The sequence below is a fragment of the Colossoma macropomum genome, unplaced genomic scaffold (assembly GCF_904425465.1).
Source record: "Colossoma macropomum unplaced genomic scaffold, Colossoma_macropomum, whole genome shotgun sequence".
Classification (NCBI taxonomy): Eukaryota; Metazoa; Chordata; class Actinopteri; order Characiformes; family Serrasalmidae; genus Colossoma; species Colossoma macropomum.
The window spans coordinates 22,865,985-22,885,577 of NW_023494784.1; the positions used below are offsets into that span (position 1 = coordinate 22,865,985).

The 19,593-nt window shown below is 38.4% G+C and overlaps 1 protein-coding gene across 1 annotated transcript in view; it reads right to left on the reverse strand.

Annotated features, from left to right (window-relative positions):
- The window catches only part of mgat4a (alpha-1,3-mannosyl-glycoprotein 4-beta-N-acetylglucosaminyltransferase A), a 44,623-nt gene that overhangs the window by 6,445 nt on the left and 18,585 nt on the right, over window positions 1-19,593 (reverse strand). Inside the window, exons 3-12 of the mRNA XM_036598698.1 lie at window positions 19,056-19,223; window positions 17,065-17,205; window positions 9,629-9,762; window positions 8,161-8,207; window positions 6,752-6,865; window positions 4,923-4,998; window positions 4,059-4,173; window positions 1,941-2,071; window positions 974-1,081; window positions 1-121 (exon numbers count right to left, since the gene is read on the reverse strand). The exon at window positions 1-121 is cut by the window's left edge and continues 73 nt beyond it. Of these exons, the coding sequence (XP_036454591.1) occupies window positions 1-121; window positions 974-1,081; window positions 1,941-2,071; window positions 4,059-4,173; window positions 4,923-4,998; window positions 6,752-6,865; window positions 8,161-8,207; window positions 9,629-9,762; window positions 17,065-17,205; window positions 19,056-19,223 (1,155 nt within the window). The remainder of the gene's footprint in view (window positions 122-973; window positions 1,082-1,940; window positions 2,072-4,058; window positions 4,174-4,922; window positions 4,999-6,751; window positions 6,866-8,160; window positions 8,208-9,628; window positions 9,763-17,064; window positions 17,206-19,055; window positions 19,224-19,593) is intronic.

Sequence of the window (19,593 nt, forward strand, 5' to 3'; positions counted from 1 at the left end):
AATCTTCTCCCATGTAAGCTTTCTCCAGTGTATGGCCTTGGTAGACCTTAAGGGAAGTGGACACCTCTGCCGGTGGGTTCACATGGATTTTATGCAGCAGCGGCTTCAGGAAGTCCTTATCCTGAGACATAGCAACAGAGATATTCCAATCAGCGCAAAGCCTACCTGTTCATCTGTACAAATAGCACATTATATAAGGGAAAAGTCAGAGCTAAAGGCTGTGACTCAGGCCTAAGCTATAATTTGTCTGACAGGAAGAGACAAAGGAAACCCTGGGGATTTTGAACAATTTAAGTGTAACAGGAAATCATTTGGAAAGAGGAAGTGAGTTCATGTTCTCTGAGGTAATTCAATTTTAAGATGGTGTTAAACTGATTTAAAAAAACAGACATGCACTGATACTGATACCAGCTTTGGGGCCATTCCAAATCTGTGCTCTCAAGCATTCTATCTGCATCAGTAATATGGTCATCTATAACAATCTCATGAGACACTGTACAATAATTTTGAGAGCAAGTATGAACACCTTTGTGTTTAGACTGTGTTTAAACAGTTTTTGACATAAAACTATTACATGAAATAGTTATGAATACGTTGTCTGATGCCTGATACATTGTTGTCTGATAAATTTCAGATAAACTCCTGGCCTAAAACTTATAATTTTTTTTAACACATTCCAGTTTGAGAAGTACATGCAGGGTGTTGTAAGGCAAAAAGCACTCAAAGTAAACTTTTCAGATTTGCCACTATTTTACCACTATCAACATTTCATTTAAAAACTCACATGACATGTAGATTCACTTGTTGATTTTTATATTAAATAGAATCAATATATTTGTGCTGGTATCCATTACCACCATTGTAAACAAATCTGAGTTGGCAAGTTTCTGCAGTCCCATTTTGACTCCAGCCTAGCCATACGTTTGTGTGCGCGCGCGTGTGTGTGTGTGTGCGTAAGAGAGAGACAGTTTACCGTGAGTTTCTGAATTTTCCCTGCCAGGGAGGAATGCAGGCCCACATGCTGAAATAAAGAGGGTCTGAAGCGGATACGTAGACTGGACTTCTGTCTCTCACAGTGTTTCTACAGAGGAAAAGAGAGACGCTTAATTAACTCAAGAGACAGAGTTTCACTGCAAGTACAACTGCTGTGTTTCAGCCTAAACATAAGATGCAATAACTGACTAATACTACAAAAGTAGTAACCAGCAAAGCCCTATATTTTACAATTATGTAGTAAATAGTCAAACTCAATTTCAAAATGAATTTATATTAAATATGTGAAAAAAAGCCTGCAGCCTGTTTCTGCTCACGAGTGACAGCACTGTTACTCCACTACACAAGTAGCCTGATCTACAGTAAACAATCAAATGACCCGCATGAAGACGAGCAGGAAAAACAGTAATGATGAAGAATGGAGAGCCAAGGTCAGTGAGGTGACAGTTATACCTGACAAAACATTTTATGTTTATTGATGGGTGGCCAGGGTGTATTGACCTTGGTTTTGAATCGTAGCACTCAGCACTACTGGAGAGGGCCTGTGAAGCACCTGTCCATGATCTTTATATGCTGTATCTGTGATGAGCAAGCCTTGAACACAGGGCTTTATACATCAAAGCATTGTTCAGCATACCAATCAGCCATAAACTAAACGAGAGAGGATGGAAGAGCCCACATTGGAGAGAGGGATGGAGTGGGGTGGGAGGGGACAGGATAGTTGGAGGGCTTGTCTCTGAGTGGAAGGATAATAGGAAGGTAAAGGTCAGAGCAGTCTCTCAGTCTGCCATTCGCAGAGGTGTGAAAAGCCTCTGCTGAGCTGCCCTCAGCAGCTCAGAACACTCAACAGCACAGAAAAGCTCTCAAGAGGATTTGAGGGGAGAAAAAAAACATACAGCGATCAGAAAAGACAGGATTCATGTGCACACAAAACAGTGATGACTTACAGCATCTTTCTCTGGATTGCAAACTTTCACCCAGAGAATGTGGTCCAACAACCAGTCTATAGGCTTCTCCTTGTAGAACATAAATATGAACTCCACTATAAGATTCAGATCAGGAGCCTGAAACATCTTACCTGAGAGAGAGAGAGAGAGAGAGAGAGAGAGAGAGAGAGAGAGAGAGAGAGAGAGAGAGAAGTAGTAATCACAACCTGTGTGCATTTCACAAGACAACAATCAAACATACAAGCTCAAGCAAAAAGGCCATAAGAATTTTAAAGCTTTTCAGCCAAGCAAAGATTTAACACCCATGTAAGGGTCATACGAGTCTCACAGAGGTACACTGACCGTATGATATTTACTGCACACGATATGATACATCTTTTGATACAGCAAAATTAACAATGCCTGAATACGTAACTTGCTAACATCAAGTGTTAAAAAGTTTGTGCTATGTGCACAGCCAACACACATGTGCCATAGGGGCATTACGATGCACATACAGTCAACTCCAGAATTATTAGTACCCTTCATGAAAATGAGCTAAACTCAATCCATGGAAAACCACATATGCATATTTTTTTTTATTTTTACTCTTTCTTATTTTTTTAAAAAAAGGCCCCAACACAGTCATACGCCACTATATTTGACAGTGGGTATCAGGTTCTTTTGAATGTATGCAGTCCCTTTTCTTCACCAACATGACATCTGACCACTCTGACCATTCTTTGTGGAACTCATCCAAAAAGCTTCTGGCCATGGTAGTGGTGTCTGACAGTGGATTTTAAAATTTGAAAACTCCAAGATTCACCTAAACTGTGCAGTTATGAAACTATGATCTTGGGTTCCTCTTTGCCTCACTGTATGTGGGGGCAGTATGCTCATGTGTCCTCTTCCTGGCAATTTTTTTATGTTCCAGGCTTTTCGATCTTTATTATTGCCCTGATTGTGCTTATTGGTAATTTCAACTGACTATTCATTTTTTAAAACCATTACCAAAATGTGTGCAGGTCCACAACCTTCTCTTTCGTTTGGGTTGACAGCTCTTTAGTTTTACCCATGTAGATAGATGACTAAAAGATTTTACTTGTGTGCAACCTCACATTTATACTCCAGGAAAAACAGCAAATGGTCACAGACAGCATAGATCCTGGAGAGCAGGAGCAATGAAAAAAAATATATATATTTTTCATTCAAAAAAATATTAGGGGTGCCAATAATTTTGTCCCATATTTTTGGAAGAATGCACTATTCTTATAATAAAACAATACTCTATCTTATTTCTATCAGATAAATAGTAAACATTTTTGAGGAACATTTTTGAGGAACATTTGAATCATTTTATGTATTGTTTATTTCGTATGATTATTTTTACTTAGTTTCATGAGGAGTGAAATTCAACCTAATATGTAACATGCCTATAGATGAGTCAGACCAATTACAAGCAACCAAACACATATGCTGTGTACTCAACCTATAAAAAGTGCACATGCTGGAAAATAATCACAGCTCTACTTAACAGAGCTCTAATTATACACACTACACTGACTGGTTTGGCTCAGCTAAACAAAAAGTATCAAAACATCAAACTTGGAACAAACTGAAATAGTTGTCTTAATCCGCACTGCTGTGTGTACACTTTCATACAGCGATTTTTATCAGTGAGCTGGGTAACAAACTTTTATTTATCAAGCTAAATGCTAGCTAGTCACCAAGAACAAGCAGTTTCTTGCTCTGCACAGCATAATCGCAATGAGCCTTTCTGAGCAAGAAGCAGGCACTGGATTTTATAAAATCATGGCACTGCATCTTAAAACATTATTTAATATTTTGTTTGAAGCATTTAGTTGCAAATAAATGAGATATCCTTGCATGTTTGCTAAAGGGCTGGTCTCCTTTTTTTGTGTTTTGGCATTCATGATGCCAATCACAACACAGTCATGAGTTAGACCAATCACTGCTGCGTACGTGACAACTCAACCAAAACTGGCAGCTTGCCTGCCCCTACACATCATGGTTGTTGTCGGTCGTTTTTTATGTTGGTCAAATGGCCCATTGCTGTCAAAGTAAGCCGTTATTGGCCACATTGAGCAACAAAACCCACTTTTGACACTAAGATCATACCAATGAAGCCTAGTTGGGAGAACTCCAGGATCATCCAGTCTTCAGAGGCCAGCTGCAGGGCAAAGTTCTTCATAGTAGCGAAGTAGTTGGGCTTCGCAACAATATCATCCTCCAACTATGAGATAAACAAGCAAGTGAGGCATGCAGGGTAATTCTGCAATTCAGTTAAAAGCTGTCTCTCTCCCATACACACAGACACACACAAACATGGGTATATAAATCTCCTAACACCCCTCTATCTCGCTCTCTCTCTTTTTCTCTCTCATCCACACACACACACACACACACACACAAACCTAGTGCTTATTATGTTGGTGACTAACATGACCTGGTTTAAGGACAAAAGAGGAAAGTGATACCTTCACCCTCTCCTAAGAGAGCATAGCATGGAAGGAGAAGACAGAAATGGACAAGCTAAACATACTAAATGACACAAATGAGAAGAAAAATCAAAAGAAAAAAATGCATAGGTGAATTAAAACAAAAATATTAATTCACAGGGAGAAAGCTGAAATGGCAGGGATGGTTGGGTGGCATTTCCAGTGGAGTGAAGGGATGAGAATGAGAAGGGTATGGGGTTAAGACATGACATGATCGTGGAGATTGTTTGTTCTTCACGTCAGTTTCAGGGCTGGACAAGAACCAGCATAGTGATGCAAGAGATTCCTCTGAGAATGCAACACTATCACACAGTCTGTCTCCATACAGGCACACAGACCAAAACACCCAAATATGCTTCCGACTGGAATTCTATGTAGGCTAAACTTAAAGTGTTAATGACTACTTGGGAAGCTGCTTAAAATATTCTTGCACGTGTACAGAAAGCCTGGCTAGTGCATTTTAAACTTTGTATTCTGTCCTTACCTGGACATAATAAACTCCTTTGCCAACTGCATACATCATGAGGAAAGAATAGTCCAAGTTCTGCTTGGTCCGCCATCTGTAAAAGTACAGGATAACTGTTACAGAAACAGAAACACTAATTCATTACTACTAGGGATGCGCTGATAAAGAAATTGATATATACATATATACATATATACATATATACATACACACACACACACACACACACCCACACACACACACATTTCTTTCTGCCCAATATGGTGACTGCAATATTGATCATAAACAGAGGTCTAGACCTGCTATTTTGGCCAAGAGATCTTAAAGCTTAAATGCTGGCAGTTCAAAACTCAAGACAACGGTATGGATAAAATAGGCAATAGCTAAAATTGGCAGGTTTGCAAAGCCTCAGTTCATCACTGTAGGACACAAAAAAGTCACTTTGTTATCTACATTTTCTTCTACAATCTATCATGTTTAAAATGGCATACAAGACTGTCTGACATACCCATGAATTTTGAGAAAGTAAAAACAATTCTTTCCTCTTTCTCTCTCAAACACACAATCCATAGTAATCACTTGCTGTCATCTCTAAACAAAGCTTTAAGCAAACCTTGATGTGCTGAGTCTATTATACTCTCCATTTGACACATACATACATACATACACTAAGCTGCAAACAACACTGCTTGCTCATTATCCCATATCTTGTTCAGACCTTACTGACACTCTACATAAATATGTAGTAAGCCCACAACTACAACATGTATGCAATATAAAAGGGGCATGTAAAAAAAGAAGCAAGCATTTAAATTTTGATAATAGAGAGCTTCGAAATAAAGAGATAAATCAATAGTGAGAATGGAAAATGAAGAGGGGGAGAGACGGAGAGGGTGGGGAGGGAGAGAGAGAGAGTGGGGAGAGTGGGGAGAGAGAGAGAGAGAGAGAGAGAGAGAGAGAGAGAGAGAGAGAGAGAGAGAGAGAGAGAGAGAGAGATATGGATAGACGGACAGACATACAGCAGGAGCGCTAATGACCTCTAGTGAAAAGTGGTTGCACAGAGATGTACAGCCTGAATACAGAGAGCAGTAGATGAAACACATTTGAAAAAGGAAGTGGATGTGAAAGAGGCTTTTAAAGACAGTCATCATGGATAAAGAAAAAGGAAAACAGAGAAGAAGAGGGGGGAAAAAAAACAGGGTGAGCAGCAGATTGACCTTGGTCTCACTTTGAGAACATCTGATGAATACAGAATAACTGACTGTCTCTCACTCTCTGCTTTTTTTCCTTCATACTAGAGCTGTCTATAAATTAGTACTCTAGTAACGTACAGATTAACTCAGTAATCTGATTTTTTTTTTTTAACAAAGCCAACCAAATAAAACTTAAAAAGGACCTAACAGAACATTAACAAAGCATGCACAGCCTTCCCAAAAAAGATTCCAGAATACTTTCCTGGAAAAAGACAGTATGCAATAAGGCAAAAAAAGGGATAATAAAAACAGGTCTGTCAATCACATTCTGTTCATAACTGTCTTCATGCTAATCCATGAACAGGGTAATGTAATCGACAGACCTTCTTCATATCGTCGCTGTCCAAAAACATATATATAGTTATTAAAAATAATAATAATAAAAAAATTATATACTATATATATATTACATATAGTTATTCATTACACATCATAATTTTCACAAAACGTAAAGTGCAACTGCTGCACTCAAATGTAGAAAAAAATGCTTTTTTTGGAAAGCAAGAATATCAGCAAACAAAACCTGAGCAGCATAATATATAGAGGTAAGAAGTAATCTCTCAGGCTTTGTGTGGTGAAAGACTTCATACTCACTTCACTCTCTCTTTGGAGTCTCCAAAAGTCTCCTTCAGGTTGTTGAGGTCTGGATAGTAACTGGCAGGAGGAGAGATGACCTCCAACAGCCCTGAATTCAGCTCTGTGGAAAATCTGATGGAGAAAGAAAATCATAAAAGCTTAAAATTAAGCTATGACACAGGTGGGAGAAAATGTTTGTGAACACTTTTGAATTGTCTTGAATTCTACACGAATGGCTGCTAAAATAATAAACGGAAGTGACATATGTATCTATCTACTTTAAACCACTGCCTATAAACAACCAAAATCAGTGAGTTAAGTATGAGAACCGTTATATGTGGCAGCTAGTGGAAGTTCTTTATTGGCAAGAACCTTAAACAGATTTTTGCAGCAGTTAATCAGTCCTTTACACCAGCCAGGAAGTATTTTGCCTATTCCTCTGTACAAAACCTTCTCAGTTCATGCCTTGAATGGCCTGCTTTAGATAATCTCATCTTTAGAGCTTTAGATCATTCAAGAGCGTTTCAGGGGATTAGAGACATGAACCAGAGTTTGGCATTGTGAACATGTAATTTCTTCAGTTTGAACTACCCTGTTGTTGATTTACTTGTGTCTTGGTTCACTACCGTGCTTCTGACCCAGTTTATTTTGAGTTTTAGACAGCAGCCTGACACTGAGCGAACTGCTGTAGGAATGCCTGGAACAAGGTGTAATTCATTGGTGGCACGTTCTATGAATAGAGTTCATTTTATGCCTTGAAAGGCTTTAAACATTTTCTTTGATGATTTTTGACAAAGTGTTAATCAAAATAAGTGCTTGAACTCCAGAAAATATTATTTTCCCATCTTAGGCTGTCAAATCAGATACTTTATTAGCAGTTAATAAGTCTTTCAACATTAAATTGCTTGGAAATAAAGAAAGAAATGAATCACAGGTTCAATATCAGTGAGGGGGAACAGCCCAAGATCACCACACCAGACGTGGATACAGAATTTGTGTGTTTTTGTGATTATTTAAACGCTAATTTTAAATATTCAATCAAGTTAAAGTACAGATCTTCTCACTTTTTACAGAAATAAAAAGAACAGCAGCACCCATTTTATTGCTTTTAAAAAGGTAGTGGGACATCAACAATTGTAACCCATCCAGCTAATTAGATACCTATTATACTCCCTCCACCATGCTTCACAGTTTAAATGAGGTGCTAATGTGCAGCAGCTTGTTTTCTACAAACATTACAGATGTCTCATCTGTCCACAAAACACTGTCTTAGCAAATCTTAGACAGGCAACATATTTTCAAATACTTTAACATGTATCTTACAATTGTCTTAACATGTTTTACAAAAGGTCTATTGCTGTAATAATACTTGTTTGAAACCATATGCTTAAACAGTCTGGTTATGCAAGAAGATGGCAGTAACTCACTCTTTCTCAAGGCTTGAGACCACACCGTGCACATAATCTAAATCCATCTGTGGGAAAGAACAAAGCATATCTGGTTAGAATACTCACAAATGAACACACTAGTGTTACTATACGGATAGACAAACAAAGATCGACAGATACACTCTCTCACACACACACTCAAAATATTTGGTGAAGCAACAAATTTGTAAATGCCAACTGTTCTGCCTAGAAAACTATGCTAATGATCTGTGATGGAATACAAGCCAAGAGACCTTTTTAATGTCATTACATTATATAAACTGTGATTTTTAAGCAGTTAAAACGCTACAGATATTAGTGTGGAAATCTAACTGTTTTCGAAAAATCACATGAACAAAACGCAGATATTAGCATTTGCTGTCAATAAAGTAGAGCAGTTATAAAAGCGTCCCTCTTCTTATGCCTCCTTGTCTTTCCCTTCATTTTGCCCCACAGCTTTTTGACAGGCACATAATGGAGCAGAGACCCAGTCTCCTCCAGAGCTCAGACTGAAAAGACCCCCTCTGAGCAAGCAGCAGACAAACAGCTACCCCCTGACCCAGTTTAACCATCCAAAAACACATCCATGTGAGCTTGAAAGGAACTGTGGTTAACTCTGATTGGTTTAATAATATACTAAAGACCAAACATATTTTCAGGTATCCTTTTATAGTTTCCTAGCACTGTGATATATGGGCCATACCGGTGTAACCAATATTGGTGTCAGCCAACAACAATCATGTTTTACTTCCTGAGTTCTTCAGAATGTTTTGAAAGAACAGGTCAAAATACACACAAAGTAAATGTTTCTCAGAGTAGGTGTGCTGATCCAGGATCTGTTCCTATCAATAATGTACAAATCAGCACTTGTACTCTGAGAAGCTTTATGAATACAGACCCTGGTTTCTATGTGGTTACTGTTTTCAATATTGTGTAAGCTTTGGAGTAATTTTAAGAGAAGCAGAACAGAACAAAACAAGCTATGTTAGGTCTGTAAGACAATCTTTCAACAGAATATCAGTACTCAAGAAACATGGGTTCATCACCTTTCTTTTATTGTAAACTTAAATATTAAATGAACTTTTTTCAATACCACCCAGCTCTAAAGCAGGCCAATATGGCAAAAAATACTATCAAAACTCTGAATCCACTGAATTGTATTTAAAATTTCACACATTGTGCTGGACTACATCTAATTAAACAGAACTAATTGTACTCTCTTTGAAACCACATATGCAGTCGGGAAGCGTTTAAGAACAGACTATACGCATTATATGCTCAGAAAATCATACTGTGACATAATTTATGACGATAACGATAAATATGGTCAATACTGCTAACAACCCTACCCTGCAACACACTTTCCCAGCACAAACGAAAAAATCTGAGAAACACTCGTATAGACATTATGTCCCCCCCCCCCACACCTTTCATCCTGTTTTTCCTCTCAAGCTGACAACACACTCACCTCCCCTATGAAGACTATGATCACACAGTCAAGCTTCTCTTCAGGTGATAGTTTATCAATGAGCGAATGCAACGTCTCTGACAGGTACGACTTCACTTTCCGCTTCACTGTAGGAATCCCCATCACCATGGAAACTAAACAGGATAAAGAAAAAAAATTAAGCATTCATTTTTCACTGCATAAAGTATGTTCACTGCATAAAGTAAAACTAATCATTTCTATTAGCCTATGAACATTCCAGTCACTCAAATTTGTAAAATGGAAAACGTGCAACAGGTCCTGGACCGCTCCAGAATCTTTGGAAGTTTTCTGAGGGCTTAATGGCATTACCTCTCTCCTGCCCAGATTAATAAAAGTGCTAAATACCAAGCAGGCTTTCAGGGAACAGGGAGAAGAGCCCCCGAGGCTAATGCATTACACAGAGCTATTGGACAGGACTATTCTGAAGATGGAGAAGGGAGATGTAAAATGGACAGAATGTGTAGTGTACTGGGATAAGCTTACATGCATACACGGGGCAGTCAAAATAAAGTGCTAGATTTCTATCATAACCTTGCAAAGAGAGCAAATTGTGACCCAGCCGAAGGATCACACACACCTACACACAGAAACAATGAGGCGATGGGACATGAGATACCAAGTTGTGTGGCCATATGAAAAACAACAGCTACTGAGTAACACAAACCACATGCACACACTCAGATGGGGATCATCTTTCATACAATGTACATTAAGATTTCTCTGCATGAGTTTTTGCCTGACTTCACCTTTTCTGCTCTTTTCCATCTGCCATTTGATTTGCTCTCCTTCTTAAACAGGGAAGCCCACACACACACACACACACACACCTTAACACTGATATAACCATGCCATAAACATGTGATGGAAAATGTCGTATGCTATCATGACAGATTATGCCCAGTAATTTAACAGTGCCATGTTCCTATTACTGGTAATAGACATGATGTAAAAATGTCTGATGTTATGATGGCTAAACAGACTACACAGCAAAAAGCATCAAGACATAAACTGCCATGACATTTTATGGCATCTGTCATGACAATCGCCAGTAATGGTAACATGACACTTACGTTACTGCATATGAACTGTCTTGACAGACAGTTACAGCATATGATGCCATGACATGTTTACGGAATGGTTATGTAAGTGATATATAGCAAGGTTTAAATAAAGTGTTATTGGTTGAGGGGGGTGGGATTTGTGTAACTTTCCAGCAGGCCTAATCGAATGCTCTTATGAGCCAACTTTGCTCTTCAGGGCAACCTTGGGAAGCCCTGCTTTTAAAAATAATGGTTTCTAAATGGTTCTTGGCTTGGGTGTATGACGCAAGAGAAAATACCTTTAATTAGTATAGAAACATTTCAGTAAGTTTGAACTTTTAAAAAGGTTCTTTAAACTAACAAATCTCATTTACAAAAATTATTTTTAAAAAGAATCAGCCATCGAATGCATCCTCAAGGAACTCAGTAGTTTTTCTATGGCATCACTCCAAAGAACCCTTTGTTATTTTGAAAAGTGTATACACAAGCTTGTGATGAGCTTCTTGTTCTCATGACACAAGGTTAGACAAAAAGGATGATCTGAGACATAAAGCACTGCCACTCACAGAGATACAGACACCCGCATAAAAAGCCCTTTAAGCTGAGCTGAGGGAGAGATGGCAGTATGTTCTGCAATACATGCGAGCTACCATTTTCATGAGGGTGCAGCTGAGCGTGTGTGTATTTTAGTGAAAAACACTGTCATACTTCATCAACACAAAACATGGAAATCAAATATGCTCCCATTTTGTATCATCTCGCACTGCAGAGGAACACCAGGCAGCAAGAAAGTAAAGTAGGTCGAGGATGAAAGGATCAGAAAGAGCAAGAGAGTCGGGGGGTAGGCCATGAAAGATACAAAGAGGAGAAAAATTCATATGCGAGAGAGAGAGAGAGAGAGAGAGAGAGAGAGAGAGAGAGACAGACACACACACACACACACACACACACACACACACACACACCACACAAACATGTCCTACATCCCTCTCCTCCTAAATGCCTGGCCTTCAGGCATTCAGACAGAAAATGCTCAGTGCCTCTGTGGATCTTTAACAATCCATTTTATTTTGTTTCCCAAGAGTAGAAAAGGTGTTGAGATACAGGCATGTTTATGGTATAACTAAAGGTGGCTTTGAGCTTAAACGGTCGCAAATCTGCAAATCTGGAGACAATAAATGTTTTCCTTACTGAGAAGAAGCATTTCTAATTCATGGCACTTCCCTACAAAATAAACAGTGCAGAGGCAGAAGTTGACTATTGATGCTGTTATAGCCATAAACTTGTGTGTAAAATCGCTTCCTACAGGTTTCGTTTCTTTTCATTTCATTTAGTTTTCCTTCACTCAGTCTCTCTTAATCAGGCTCTGTCGTTTCCTCTCTCTGTGTCTGGGGGAATGGGGGTGAACGTGGGGGATTGAGTCTCTGGGGCCTGGACAAGCGAAGATGTCCCAATTTACGCACCTAAAAATAGCTCCTTCTCAGCCATGATCTACTACAGACTTCAGAAGGAGTGGGGACCATACACTGTCACTGTGAGAAAGAGAGAAGACAGCACAGAACAGTCCATGAGGAGAATCCATCGGGAGTGTGAGAGTAAAGGGGCAAAGATGTTTACTTGGCCTGAAGGGGAATTGTGTCTTAAGGGAAGTGGAGCAGAGTGCACGGGTGGGCTCCTGCAAGACAATCTCTAAAAACATTAAAAACATTACCAGAAAATGCCTTTGCACAGACACAGGATGTTCATGACATTACTGCTGTTAAAGGAGAAATTCCACTTATTTTTAAAATTCGCTGCATAATCCATACTCTTAGTTCAACTGTTTAACTCATTCAGAGTGGTCTGATGAATTTTTCAATGGAGGTGATAGGAACCAAGGATAATATAAACCCATTAATTTTTTTGCCAAAACCAGCAGTCAACCTACAAGTGTCTTTCGAGTTTTTATACATAATGTTGATAATAGTAAAACAGCGATAAATCTGACAAAAAAAAAGTTTTCTTCATGTACCAGGCTATGCCCTGCAAGTATCTCTCAGTCATGAATGGCTTTTTAAAAAAGCATTTAAAGCCAAAACCCTCTCTTTTGATCATAAAACAATGTCTCAGACATCCAGCAGCATATTCAAAACTATTTTATTTACAACTGGGATCAGTTATCAGTTTATTCATAATTATCAATAAAAGCCTTGAAATTGTTATTTTCTTCCTTTCCTTTTTGTATGCATGAGTGTTTTGAGATCTAATCCCTGATCTGAAACTCCAGTCCTGGTTTACACAGTCAGCAGAGCAGTCTAAGCTCACTGCCACACAGCGAAACGCCTTCAGCCACGGTATCTTTCAATCTTAAATTTTAATTTAATGTTTAGTCATCGCGAGGACTTTTCACACCAAGTCGAGTTTGACAGATGAAAGCAGTGGAAGCGATTTTTAATGCACTGAATGCTTGCCAATTTGGACATGCTTTTGATATTAACAATTTGAACACTGGAGGACTGGATCTAGATTCTTTTGTTGTTGTTTTGTTTTGGTTGTTTTGTTTTTTTTGAGCCAATGTGATACGATTTTTGTTTGTTTACATTTTAATGATTTAAAAAATTATTTGAAAAATTGGTGGAATTCTACTTTAATTCAAACTCTGATGCCAGGTTTAACGTAGTCAAATCATCGTTGAAGTCATTACGTTGCCATTAACCATTTAATCCAAAAGAGTGGCCATTCTCTTCTTTGTTTATAACACAATGCTGTTACAACATTTACTTTTTTATGTGAAGGACATGAAGCCCAAAAAATCATAGATTTGTAGAAAAATGAATATATTTTTCATACACAAACAGTTTACGGTATTTTGATGAAAATCAATCAATAAGTCCGAACTGTTGATCTGAACTGTCTTCAGGTCTGAATGTGAAAGTTGAGAAGCATCTGAATGTGAATGTTTGCAAAGCATCATGTTTCTTTATATAGTGATAAAACAGTAGCAGACAAAAAGCTTCAATACCAAATACCAATACATTTTACTGCACCAACTGTGTTGATGCAAGTATTGCAACTGTTCTGGAAGCAGATTTTAATGTGCTAAAGGGGGTCTCTTCCAAAGTCTCTAAATGTAGCACTGATGAGACATAAGGAATGACAGGGTTACTTACAGTGCAAGTACAACATTTTACAATACAGACCAGTACAGGACTGTACAGTAAGACAGACCACAGATTAAATTAACCTTATACAAAAGAGCAAGGCAGCTCCAGGCTTAGGATGTCACCAAGCTTTATCACTGAATCAGTGATGCTAAAAGCAGCCTAGACAAAAAGAGCCTTTACCGACAGGTAATGGATACACACAGAGACGCAGTGGAAGAGCATCAGGTCTCCCGTTCTTATCTCCATTTCTCCTCAGACAATTCCCTTGTGCTGCTTTCATCATTCAATACACAAAAATAGGAAGGGTGTTACTGCAGAAAGGGAGACTAAAGGACACGCAGACACACACACACAGAAAAATTCACTTGCTGGGCCTCCCAACCTTCAAGTTGCTGACCCAAGAAAGGTCCTTATGGTTAACATCACTGTACTCACAAGGGGCCTAATCCTCTTATGAAATCCTGACATAGCTGCTGAGGGTGTCCTCTGGAGACAATAGGTCCTTAAGGCCTATGCTACTGGGAAACATCTGAAGTAGAAAAATAGGCAGGGAGGAAAAGAAGAACGTCTTGAGGAACGTTTAGTGCCATGAGAGGCAGTGACTGGCAGGAACGCTGGAGAAAAAAATTAAGTAATGTAGTTGCACAACTCATTAGTAGAGAGTAGAGTCAAAGCATATAATACCAGCAGAGATTAGTGACGTTTACAGGGGTATTTGGCGGATCTGAATCATGAAGGTTTTGCTAAGACTTCAGTAAGTCGTTCTTGTTGTGTGGCACTAAGGGATCTTGAATCCTGAGTATACAACATGCTGTTCAAACGAACAAACAAACGTCAAGAGGGGGGACAAACAAAAAAAAAAAAAGATTGTACACTTGAAAGTCATATGCACTGTAGTGATGCACCAAAATAAAAATTCTCAGCTGAAATCAAAATTCAGGACACAATGGAAAACCAAAACTGAAAAGAGCTGAAAACAAATAATGAGTTTACATCATTTAAACTTGCTAAAATTATTACTATACGCAGCAGGAACAGATAGCCTTTTCAGTATGTGGTGGGAAGTCTACAGTATCCAAACTTTCAATGTATGCAATAGCCTCTTTTCTGACAGACTGCATTGACTTTATGATTCTCTAGCTCAGAAGCGACATGTCTGGATTCACTCACCCTGCTGCACACCAGCTCTTTCATGTGAGTTTTCAAGTCCTTTTTAAAATAAAATCACTGTCCAACTACAAATCTGCAGCATTCTGTGTAAGTAAAGCTAACTGCCATTGTGCTTTGGATCTTCAGCTGGCTTTAGCGTGACTCGCTGCACTAAAACTACAGAGCTAAAGTGACCGGGTTTTACCCTAGAGCAGCTAGCTCTAGACCTGGAGAGAAAGTTCTTCTGATCCCTGACTACAGCCAGGGAACAGGTTTTTTTTAAAACAGGTAATAAACAATATTAAATAAAATGAACACAATGTTTTATTTCACTTTTTCTGTTAAAACACTAAGTTTAAATGGAGTCTGTATGGTAGAGTAAATCTGTCTACTACATGTCATTTACTGAAAAAAATCTGCAGTATTTTTACAGCTGTGTCACAGTCATTAGTTAAATGTATGAAAACACTGCTGTAATGATGGAAAATGGAAAGCCTTGTTTCTTAATATGGAAACCATGTGAACATGGTTTTGGAAATTGCTTGCAGTCTGAAGTTCCTCCAGCAGTGAGCGGTTTTAGCATGCAAGTCACCATAAATCTGCACCAGAAGAAGCTTGTAAATGCACGTGTTCGCAGTGACGTCTATTCTAAGTGAAGTAGTTTTCAAAAGAGGTTTGGTTACTCAATATTGTATTATTCAATATGTGTATTTATTAGAGATTTTTAAAATTAAAACAGGCAATGTTAAAAAATAGCATATGAACTAAACAGAATAAAAAGTCATCAAAGTCACAGCAGACCGCATGTATTTGTTGGGAACGTGTATATAATTGATAATCACAATTTTGCAATTAGAAATTATTGTTTCAATGTAGGTATCGCCCAGGCCTGGAAACGGACCACTGAGCTTACAGACCATGGATTCCATGGAAACTAACGATTTCGCTCACATGAATGCGGAATAAGACATGGTAGCTGTATAGATGGTCAAAGGTGCACAGCACACATTAAGGCTCCATTATATGTAACATACAGTATGTACCACAAAATCAAACATTTTTAACAACAGTTCATCTAATTAATTCTATTATTTAGAAGAGTAAGACTTGGTAGTGTTGTTCGTGAATTTTTTGCCATTTCAAAACTGTGGCAAAAGATGCCATTAGCATGCTAGCAGGAAAATTCCCTTCTGGTTCTGTCTAGCTATGTTTTGTATATCGAGAGGGATGTTGCAATTTCAAGTGGAATCAAACCTATAGTGGAGAAGTTCTTGTACCCCATGTTAACATTTAGAATGAACAGAGATTATATAGTTTGTCTAAAGTCCCTCTTAGAAACCGCAAAATGGCTCAATATTTTATACTAATGCTGTTTGCTTTTGAGTCTTGGTTCCTCTCAAGGTTTCTTCCTCTTCCTCTTAGGGAGGTTTTCCTTGCCACTGTCTTGCAACATGTTTGCTGCTATGGTAGACCTATTTCTAAATGGCTGAAATTTCAGTGCATCTCTATTAAGTAGTAACAAGTAACATGTACATGTTAATAAGTCAATGTTAATTTTATTTATCATGACAAAACATTTCTTCATGAATGACTTGCACTTAATTTCAAAAGGCTACACAAGCTCCTATCACAAAGCATAATGTAAGCATATTTTTGGTTCAGAACAATCATTAAAAAAGCAATTTCAAAGCCCAAGTAACCCTGAGATCTGCTACCCCAATAAATTGTGCTAATAAGACAAAACTCCACTTGCTGAAAGTTGCTCAAATGAGTGGGCAAATGTTGTTCTCACAGCAAGTCTGCTGTCATTAGTGTAACAGAGTCAGCAGCTGCTGAATAATAACCTACTAAATGAACGCTTCCTCCAAATTCTGATGTGCAAACAAACGAGGGGAAAAATGATCCATCTGTTGGCTTGAAATTTTATTACTTCTCTAACATTACTAAACTTTGCTGAAATCTTGCAAAAGGGGTGACCTCTGCACAAATCATACATCCATCTTGTATAGACGGAGCAAAGAGCCCTATAATGTGACACGAAGACAAACGTGGGGCATGTATATAGTGGAAGTGTGCTGCTCACCTCCAGTGCGTCCCTGGCCCACCTGGACTGCAGGGTGCAGGCTGCCCTCATTGTTAAGCAGGTGCGGTAAGTGGTGGTAGATGTTTGGCACTTGGAGAGGCTTCCTGTGAGCCAGCTCCTTCAACAGCTTCTGTGTTTCATCTGAGGAAAAACACAGAACTCAAATATAAGTAGTCCATAACACCAAACGAAACAAAATGCGTAATCCTCACTACTACTACTACTACTACTACTACGCAGTATACCGGTTGAAATTCTTCCTCAGGGATGAGTTGTGTCATATAACCATCATACTGGTAGGCCACAGATAAACACACACAATGTGATGTACAAGCAGAGCAAATCAAGCTAATGTTAGCATGTTTAGCTGAGCAGCTAGTCATGGATGTTTCAGTTATGTTTCAAATCAAAATAAACGCAGTACTCGATCACCACCCGCTGTCTAGTGTGTCGCATCTGAAGTAATCTACTTTGTTTTCAAGGCAGCAGACATAAAGGAATAGCTGGTCTTTTGGGTTTTAAACCTTAGCCTAACATGAATGACTTAGTCTGACTGCATCAGACAAAGCTACGGTGTTGGGGTGATGAAGTTTGCACAACAAGCCATGAACCAGCTGGTACCAAAGTGTGAATGAGTAATATTTTCTAAATTCCAGCAGAGTCTCATGATCAGAGTGTTTGGGACACACATATGAGACGAATGACTCCAGAAATTGGACAAAGCTGGAGTCGGCTTTTTATTCAAAGTTCCTGTTATTTCACCTTAAAACGCTACAGCAGTTCTCTTGTTTGTGTTTAGTCTAAATGTCCTACGGGAAGGGACGTGCAGGACTTAGGACAAACTTAGAGAACAAAGCACAAAAACAGTTTTTTTTGTTTTGTGTCAAGTACTGTACTTCTACATTATACCCAGGATGCTGAAACCACTAACAGAGATAGATTATTACAGATTGACGCACAACAACGCCCAACTCAGCTAGTCTTCATGCTAATATACAGTGAGGGTCTGGACTCAAAAGGTTCTAAAATTCCTTGAACTGTGCATAACATATAACTACAGCTTAATTCTCATTTTCGTATACAGCAAAAACAACAAAGTTCAACTTTAAACAAGATTTAACTGCAGAATTTGCTGTGAATAGGTAATCAAAGAGGCCATTTAAGTTTGACTAGTGAGTATTACACCAATAACAGTTTTTATTAGGGATGCACAATGATGTCTGAATCATATCCGCATCAGACAGATGTTTAGATATGAAATATATTTCAAATCAATAACTGATGATTATATATATATATATATATATATATATATATATATATATATATATATATATATATATATATTCATTCCACTGTACTCCAGAAGTGCAGAACATTGAAGTAATGCTGGGCTACTATGTTACAATGTCTGCATTTCATTCATTTTACTGCATTTGTAACCACACAAATGTTTCTCTGTAATCTTAACCCAGGTGAATTTATTCTCAATTTCCACATTTTATAATTTTAATAAAGGTACAGTCATGGGCAAATATTTATGTAAGAAACATATCAGCATCAGCACACAGTTCTCATATAGGTGCATCCCTAGTTTTCATTTTCACTTAATGTGTAATGAGCTTTTCCCTCTCACATCTGAATTTTCACATTGGTCACTTCTTCATGCTATCTCTGGTCTATGAATCATTCACAGCAATGTAATTAACTATGTATGTGCACTTTAACATCTTACTTATATATTTAGCAGTCATGACTACATGGCTACATGTAAATGAGGCTAGAATGTAGGTCTCATTGTACTGCTGCACTTTAGAATGATTTTGTTGCAGTATGCTACACTATACTTGATTAAGTGAGAATGAGAATCGTTTCTCTTAAGCTATGAATTTCTTTGTATTTTTTTAAACTCACTCCGGACAAAAGCATCAGGCAAAATAACTAAACATAAACGTAAAGTGAATGCATCTATACAAACGATGTGTAATAACCTGAGAAGTTGGTGAGAGCATCCTTGCTGCCGTTGGTCTCTGCAATAGCGCGGCGGAACTGTTCAAGGATGTTGTTCAGCTCAGAGGAGCGCTGCAGGGTGCGATGTTCTGCCACACGCAACCGCTCCCGCAGAGCATGGAACTCACGCTGATACGCTACCAACTTTTCTAGAGAGAGAGAGAGAGAGAGAGAGAGAGAGAGAGAGAGAGAGAGAGAGAGAGAGAGAGAGAGAGAGAGAGCGAGCGAGCAGCAGTCAATTCAATACACCTCTTGTACAACCGCACTGCTGGTTCTTGTCTCCCATTTCAACTTAAACCTCAGAAAGCAAGTTATTGAGATACACATCCTAAAAATCCCTGAAGTATGGCAATATAATCTTTTTGCCATAGTACTCCCTCCACGTCTACACATTTTAATGAACAATTGCTGTTTATTTTCTGACACTGACATATCGGGAAAAAAAACAAGCAAAAAATGTGGCCTGTGCCAAAGTTACAGCACATTTTATATTTTCTTTAATTTTTAATATATTTTGAC